We start from the raw sequence: 8,609 nt of genomic DNA, 5'->3' as shown, positions 1-8,609 counted from the left end.
AAACACCCATAAAACATTTTCGTGACCTCTTTTTCGTGTAATTCGACGAACAGAGGCTTGTTCTCCATTTCCGGTGACATGAAAGCACCGATATACTCGGCACGCTCGAAAAAACCTTTCACACGTTCCGGCGATATATTGTGTATACCGCTGAATTCGTAAACGATACCGCGGGTTTCATTACTGATTTGAATGCTCTGGGTATACACGGGATCGAGAGCGGCATGAATAATTCCATCGTATCATTTCGTCGTCTCCAGTGCTCTGCCGAAAATGCGTAAATACTAGACAAATTATATCATACACGGTTATAAGCATAGCGTACACATTGGTACGTATTGCCAGAGAATGGAAATATCAGAAGCATCATCGGGAGTATTTCTGCGTGGCTGAATAAAGAGCGTGACTCCGGAGAAGACGTGTGTGAACTAACAGAAGAAACCTTTCGAGGGTATGTTACGTATGATAGCATAGTTCATATAATTTCGTAGCAGCATGCCAGAAAACGTGCATTCCCGAAGAGGAGTTTCCTGTAGGAGGGAGCCTTGGGTACCCGGCGGTGAACCATCGCTCTAGCACGACACGAGGTCGCGGAAAGGCACGAGCGCGAACGAAGTGGGCACGAATATGGCCGAAGCGTAACGAAAGCGTACGAGGCCGTGGCCACAGGGGTGGGGACTGGCGGACGCTCAGTAGCCGAGCTCAGTCGAGCCAGCGCCGTGTTCGGAGTTGGAATAGTGACTGGCGAACTGTGTTCCGAGCAGGCGTAACCGCTCTCGGCGTTGTAGTCGCTCCTTAATCACGCGCACACGAATTAATTTGGTCGGCTGGCAGACCGAGGTCGAATATTCGAATCAGTCGTCCCGTTTTTCTCTCGTGTTTAATCGTGGGCTCGTCGTATTCTTCGCACTCCTCTGTTGTTCTGCGTCGTACACGTTCGTCAATTTACAGTTTGTCGCTGCTTGTTAACCGTCCCCGCCGTGATTGACTGTCGCGAAGGCCTTCTTTTCCGGAGCCGCCACAGACACGGCAGTGAAAATGCGGTAGTGACAGTGGTATACCAGAGACAGGGAGAAAAAGGGAATCCCTGACTGCGTTTGTAGGCGCGAGGACGCCACGAGTTTACTCGAGAAAATCGAAGTGAACGAAATTAGGGGAGAGGCTCCTTGAAGCCAGGGCCAGAAGTTATGACGAGCTCGTGTGTTCGAGGACGAGGAATTTACGCGCATGTGTCCAGTGGGATTTAGTGTTGGAGATAAAGCATTTTTTCCAGATCTGGATACCTTGCTCTCGACACCTACGGGACCTGAATTATCTCATGTCAGGATGGCGCTGGCGCGGTACGTACTTTCCACTCAACACTCGAACCTCGTCGTCATTGCGTTTAGGGTGGGTCTTTGCTGGAACGTATTTGTTTTTCTTCTTTCGTTCCCAATGTTATTAAGTGCCTTTATTGATCCAATACGACATTCGATATAGCCAAGCATATCGACCTTAAAACACGCTTTGTCTCGGTTATTAACGACAATATTTTATATAATCGCCTTCTGAGAAACGTTTAACTATATATTTCACGAGAAAAGTGCTTTCCACCAAGATACCGGTGTCCCTTTGTTTTGAAGTATTCTGCCGCAGATGCCGGTATCTGCCATAGAGTGCGCTCTGGTCAACGACTCATCCCTACCATAACTATAGTCAACTGATTTAACAGATTTATACGCTCTCGGTGTATTTACATAGCTGTCGTATGTTCTTTCGACGTGATGCGTACGATGCCGTGAGTCGTTATTAGTTTGAAAGTTCTTGGTCAAGTCGCTTGCACGGCGAAGGAAAGACGTCAAGGTTAGTACACCTTTTTACGTTAAGTCGACCTTCCGAGTACGATGCGGGCTCCGTCACGGTTCGACAATCTGCTTTTATACTGAAACGTTTGACCGTGAATATGAGTCGATGGAATTCAAACGTAGAAACATTAACAGCGACCTTATCTTCCGGTCGCTCTCTCTCTCTTTCTTTGCCTTTGTGTTCTGAAAATTCTTCGATCGCCGAACGGTGTCACTACGCGCGCGTTTACATGTGCCTCTGCGTAACGTACACGCATGCATATAGGTTAGAGTAACAGTTTTTCCACGTTGAAATCAAATCTCGCCTTGGTGCCATCTACTGTCCATCGCGAATAAACTAAAGTCCATCGTAAATATTATTATCCGACACAGTTGTAAATGCGTTATAGCCGTTTTATATATATTACTTTCTCTGTCAAAGCTTTTTATCAGCGCGATAGAACACGCAGCGTGGCAGTAAACAGCCTTCGCCGCACATACTTGTGCTCGCGTACGATCGAATCGTGACAGAACTGGCAATGAAGCTTTCTACCGACCCGTCGTCGTGCTCGTATGCCTTCGTGAGCACAACATCGCCTTGTGTTCTAAACCGTCGACGGTTAGAATTTATTTCTTTGTGGTCGAACGTTCGTTTATCTCGCGGACGCAACGTTGAAGGCCTCCATTGTGATATTTCGTTCGGCTCGGTCGGTAGGGTGGGGGAACTAGTGTCGGGGCGCACCAAACGTCTAGTAATTGAATGTAGCGAATTAAACAATGGTCGAGAATCGTACGGGTCGGCAAATGGGCGTACCACTAGTAGAGTTTCACCGATAGACCTCTTCTTCATGGGGACTATTACTCATTACACTTCCTGCCCGGCAGAACGCTATCGGCCAAAGTGGTGAATCACGAAGCTATAAAGAGATCTTCGACTTTATAATTACAATTTAATGAATGCGGCCACGATGATTGTGTGGGACCTCACCTGCTGCTAACCTTGGCATTGTGGAACTGAACTTTTGCGCGAACTTCTATTTACAACGAATCTCTGTAACGTGTTCAGTTGTTTCTTATAATTAGGTACCTTTTAATGATTGGTAGGGCGAAACTTTTTCGCTTTATACTGGAGCGGTCTGTGTAACGTTTAACTGAGTTTCGGTGAGTAAGATTTTCTGGAAATTTAAATTTCGATACTTTTTTTTATGGAACTTTTTATTTTTATTCTTAGGATTTTCATTTTTTCTTTTTATCTCGCGTGTTGATTAACATTCGGAGACTTTGTATATTTTTAGAGATTCTTTCTGTCTTTCTTTCTTCGCGTTGATAAATTCTCGAAAAATTCGAGATGTTACGCGTGTTTCTTCAAAGTTCGATAAATATTTCAATATATGCTTCGAAAATATTTCATCCGTGTTTTTCTCTCTCTTTTTTTAGCCTTGTTCAGTGGCGAACCTAGGATCTTTAACCCCTTGGAATTTTATCGTTAAAATTTTTTTTTAATTTTTCGATTTTAAAGTATAGGTTTCATTCGTTGTATCATTTGTCATAAATTCCATTTAATAGTATCATCTCCCTAAAATTTTGAAATTTGAATTTGAATTGTTCGTTGTTCGAATTTAAATATTTTTTTGTTATTAATTGAAATATTTAGACTAAAATTTGAACTTACTTGAATTCCTAGTTTGAAATTTCGATTTTTGCGTCATAGCCAACGATCGACCCTCTCTTTCTAACAAAATTGAAATCGAAGTAGCTCGCAGTGAAACCGCTAAAACCACATAGAAAGTTTACACTACAATAACTTCCCCGAAACTATCTGACTTCCATACATATGTGAAAGTCTCGCATTTAAACGAATTTTTGAATGTAATCCCTCTCTTTTCAATTATCTTTAACAGTACCCATTTTACGACTTCGCCATATTGGAAAGACTACGTTAATGTAAGTGCCTTCCGTATTTTGTTTTAAACGCGTTATTATCATAATAACGTTTCATTAAATGGAAGTATACTTGACTAGTGTAGTACTTAAAGAATTAACCCTTGGACGTAGACATTTTTCTACCGACAGTCGGTAACTGAAGAAAGATGGTTAATTTATCCTTATTAGTTTATTTACTCTTCCTGATTTATTTATGAAATTGTTATTAATTTCCCTTTCTGTAGAAAGATTACATTTATAGTAGCTCAATTGTCTTTTTTTTTTATCAGGTTTTATCAGAGAGAATTAATATTTTATCCAACGATAAAAATCAGTTCGCTTTAACATCAAAGTAATGAACAATATTAGAAAGTAAAACGTGTCGAAAATATTGAAAAGAAATTTTCTTTTTCTTTTTACAGATAGAAAATGAAAAGTTTCGTAGCAAAAATTTTCATTTATTTCCCTCTTACGTAAGACAACATTCCGTTATAAATGATGAAATATTATTAATGTTATAGCAAATAAATACATCTGCATTAAGCGTAGATCTGCCGTCTTACACACCGTATACATTGATTATTTCAACAGCCAAAGTAAACACATCGCTAACAAGGAATTCCCGTCCGTGTGAGACACGAATATACACATTTCGCACAGTTGCCCGCGCGAGGCACGAGATCGCACGGTAAAGCGGTTAAAACTCGACCGAACGTTAGCAATTTTTCAAACCAGCGACCAAACGATCTCTCCGTGTTTACCGCAGTTCGATAAACGTTTCTCGTGGGATCGCTCGGATTAACGCGTCGCTGTATCACAGACAGAGAATTGGCTTCGACCGACATCTGTCCTACGCGAGGAACGCCATTGCCGTGAGTCGATCAATTCTCATTGCAAAGCGTTTAACGTAATTTCCCCCGACACTGATTGATCGTGGAACGACAGTCGATTCGCTTTGAGTTATGTTAATGATTCGAAATTGCCTTTCGCGCAGCGAGTGTCCTCCGCTAGGGGCGCACTCGTCTTGCGAATTAATCGATTCTAATACGTGATTGGTTAATCGTTTGGGCAGCGTTATGCTGGAAAAATCTAGTCGACTCGTGAGAAATGAGTTCAAAGTTTGACGGTTGTAACTGAATCTGAATCATTGTGTTGTGGACAGATATGATACAATACAAATCTTTGTGTATTATTCGGGCAAGATATATATACGAAATTCGACCGCTAGCCAGCGTCGTTTCACATTAAGATTTCGGTTATCGTTAGCAAAGCAAGGTTATGTACGTTACGTGACACGAGTCCCGTTTAATTTCCACGCGTTTAAAACGACGAAATGACACGAGGACCGGCTATAAAGCTAAGGTATTCACGCCGGTATAAAACTTTTAGCATAACGTGCGCTCGCGCGAGTCGATTGTCGCGTTAGATGAATCGGAAAAGCTCTTCGACCTTGCGTTGCGACGTTATCGCGTTTGCGTCACAATATTTTCTCGCTACCCAACACAATTAAGAGGCAGAAATCGCTTTGAATGTCGGTGTTCTTTGTCCCCTCGCGTAGGCACAGCTGTTCCATTATCGTTGTCTCTGTCGACATCTAAAATACCCTTGCTCGTGCACGTATTTTATAGTATGTGTTCTTTTTCTTTCGAGCTTTCTGGGTGTTGTAACACGTATCAGTCAGTCGGCACAGTGATATCCTGAAATAAAGCACCTGTTCCTCCGTTATCGTATCGATCTTCCCCTACGATATCTCGCACCCCTAGAACTCTCCTCTTGATACCTAGTATTTCGTGATTATTCTTTTTTTTTTTCTTATGGTATAATTTTTCTTTTCTTTTCTCTTTCGTTTTCATTTTATATGTGGTTTAAATTTCGATTTGATTTTTTTAAATCTTTTTTCTTTGTTTTATAATTTTTTAATTTTTGTGCAGGTTATTGCTTAGTGACCTGTGGGGTTATTTTTAGGCAAGGACATTTAGATTTTTAGAATTCGTCGAGGTTAATCCAAAGTCTCAGAGTAACAGTAATGAATAAATCTCTTTACTTTAAAGAAATTAATGCCAGAGTGTAGTTCAACATTTTTTGTATGCTTTTAAATATTATATACGTTATTACGTATATTCCTAAAAACATAAAGATCTATAAAAATAGATTCTCTAAATAAATACGTATTATATATTACGTGCAGTTTATTACATTTACCTGACAGGAAAACAAATGTTCACGATATGCATAATAAAAGAATTTTTAACAACCACTTTTTCACTGAGCTCCTCAATTAAAATGAATGATGTATGAAAATTATCAGTTCTTTGTAATACTCTGACAAAGATTACAATTACAGATATAAACGTTTTCTAATCGTCAGCGACTGGTTTTTAAATGTCCTTTTAACGACCTATTCTTAATTATTGATTCCATTCGTTGGTATAAATTATCACCTTCGATTCCTCTTCCGCCTTTTCTCCTTCCATCGACATCAGAAAACTCTCGAAATATCCTAGTTCCAAGGTAATGAATTTCCCCAAAATAGAACGTTGTTTCTCCGAAATCGTATCGATCTTCCGCGTTCTCTGCATCTTCTTAACGTCTATGCTTGTTGAATTTAATATACAGACTTGTGACCTGAGAAATCTTGTCATAAATCCGGTTCACATCGATTAATTACTCAAAAATGTTACCTCCATTATACATAAAATATACTGCCAACCAAATATCTGATATTCTAATATTTAGTATTTACCAAGGGAAACAAAATGAAAAGTCACGTAGCTTCCGTTGTTTACTGGCTTTGGTGTATATTTATACTAAACTTCTTTGGTTGTGTCGACCCATGTGTTTTTTTATTTTTCCAGGCAACCGTGTCTCGTTCCTTTTTAGTTCCATTCACTCTCACTAGAGTGGATTACAGAATGTTTGAATATGGAATAATTTTTTATTTTAATACTATTTTATTTCATTTACTTACCACTGGATTATTGTAGCTATTATGAGTTTGTATTTTTTCAAATCAAAACAAGAAATCCTAATTATTGATGGTTCTCTTCAACAGCTATCTAGGGACACCACAAAAGCACTGTTGGGGTCCCCTAGATGACTCTCTTGGTACACTTAGGATTAACCCCTCTGTTACACCATGCGAGTTAGGTACACAGGTATCATTTTCTGAATTTTATTTTATTTACTTATCTACTTATGTATTACAATGAATATTATTATGCTGATACCAAATAATCTTTCTATATCAATTTATAGGTTGACAATTTCTCAAGTCAAATCAAGAAATCTAATTACCTGAAAATAATCCTGTCCCTTAGAGGTAAAGAAAATTCTTGTTCCAAATTGTTAAATATTTTTTTTCCAAAAACTGCTCAATTCGTTTCCAAGGTTAGATCCACGCTGTATGTTCTCTCTGAATAGTGCTGTAACGACAGTATTGCACAACGAACGTGCTCGTCATCGTTAATATTTCTCATCGAGGACTTGACATTTCTGCGGCTGGGGAATAAACTACGATGAAAAAAGAGGAACGTGCGCGTTGTCTGCGGCATTTGCAATCCCAATTGTAATTATCTTTGAAACGTTCTTCCAAAAGCGCGAAAGTTCATTTGTACCGTTATCGTTTCACACGGAAAGTCGTGCTTTGTTTTACAAACGAAACGTACAAACGAACGAAAACTGATACACGAGCGAAGTTATCAAGATGACGTTTAATTATAATAATTCGACTAACGAGTATACTCGAGGTAATTGCTCGACGATTATTCTCAAGCTACTTGGACAATTTAAACTTGTTTAAAAATTATTCAGAGATTATGTTCAAAAAACATTTGTCACTGCTTGAACAACTTGAATCTCCTTTCATAATAATATTAACAAATTGAAAAATTATTAACTGACATTCGTTGTTCAATTAGATTTATTATAACTGATAATGTGACGCTTATAAAATTTTACTGGTGATGTTAATCCAATTGTCCAAGTGTTTTCCCAGTAATGAACTAGAAAATGTACAGTCAAATAATTAGGCTTGCAAGAAACTCGTACAATGTACATTTTCACAATTAATATTACCGGTGATCTGTAAAATCTTATAAATCTTCACTAATATCAGTTCAATTGTTCAAGAAATTCCTGGAAGTACGTTACAAAGATTGACACATAGGTTGTGTCATACAGCAGGGTCAAATCTATACTTCTAAAACAGTCAGAGGTGGAAAAAGATAAGTGATGAATCATAAAATGAAACACGTTCTGGAATTGATTTCACGCGCTGTTGTACATCTGTAAAGTTTAATTTGCTGTTTTGTAATAAGGTTTAACCTGAACTTTGCGAAGTTTGGTTAGATTTAAAGAGCGATGTCCTTGGGCTACAGCGTTTACACCTCGTCGATAATTCTCCTTTCTCCCGATGCGTACGCGGACACAAGCGAAAGAACCTTCGATCGATCATCGTATCGTGGACATTCTGAGAGGCATTCGTGTACGTCCTTTCCGTCTAACAATTTGTATACATTTGAGCGAGCCTCGGAGCGTGGAACGGCTGAGTAAACTTGGTTAGCGTTCTCTAATTTTACGTGCTCTTGTACGTGGAGGACGGAATAATTGTCATTGGTGTAGGAAGAACGATTGACATTGGTTCAATGATGAAAGTAAAGCAATTGAATTGGAAATGAGAAATTTTTTCCTCCATCTGCTTTTTGTTGTGCTTCAATTGGTATGCAATTTTGTTGCTTTTTTTAGCATTTTCTTACTTGTAGATGATGTAACTTTCTGTTGACACCGAGTTCCATTGGGAGCTAGACAAACTGAATTGGAAACAAAGAAAATAATCATAATTAAAATCCTTTTCTTTTTTTTTCT

The 8,609-nt window shown here is 38.9% G+C and overlaps 1 protein-coding gene across 3 annotated transcripts in view; it reads left to right on the top strand.

Moving 5' to 3' along the window:
* Positions 1 to 720: 720 nt before the first annotated feature.
* Positions 721 to 8,609, top strand: part of rdx (BTB/POZ and MATH domain-containing protein rdx) — a 44,580-nt gene continuing 36,691 nt past the window's right edge. For 2 of the 3 annotated variants that reach the window (XM_017898384.1, XM_017898383.1), the window contains exon 1: positions 721 to 1,340. In XM_017898384.1, coding sequence (XP_017753873.1) covers positions 1,228 to 1,340 — 113 coding nt within the window. In that variant the 5' untranslated portion in view covers positions 721 to 1,227. Of the gene's footprint in view, positions 1,341 to 1,755; positions 1,843 to 8,609 lie in introns of those variants that run through there. The other variant, XM_017898385.1, reaches the window with a different exon arrangement.

The sequence above is a fragment of the Eufriesea mexicana genome, unplaced genomic scaffold (assembly GCF_001483705.2).
Source record: "Eufriesea mexicana isolate 0111107269 unplaced genomic scaffold, ASM148370v2 scaffold657, whole genome shotgun sequence".
NCBI lineage: Eukaryota > Metazoa > Arthropoda > Insecta > Hymenoptera > Apidae > Eufriesea > Eufriesea mexicana.
Note: the sequence above shows the minus strand (reverse complement) of the source record. Positions and strands in the feature narration are given on the sequence as shown.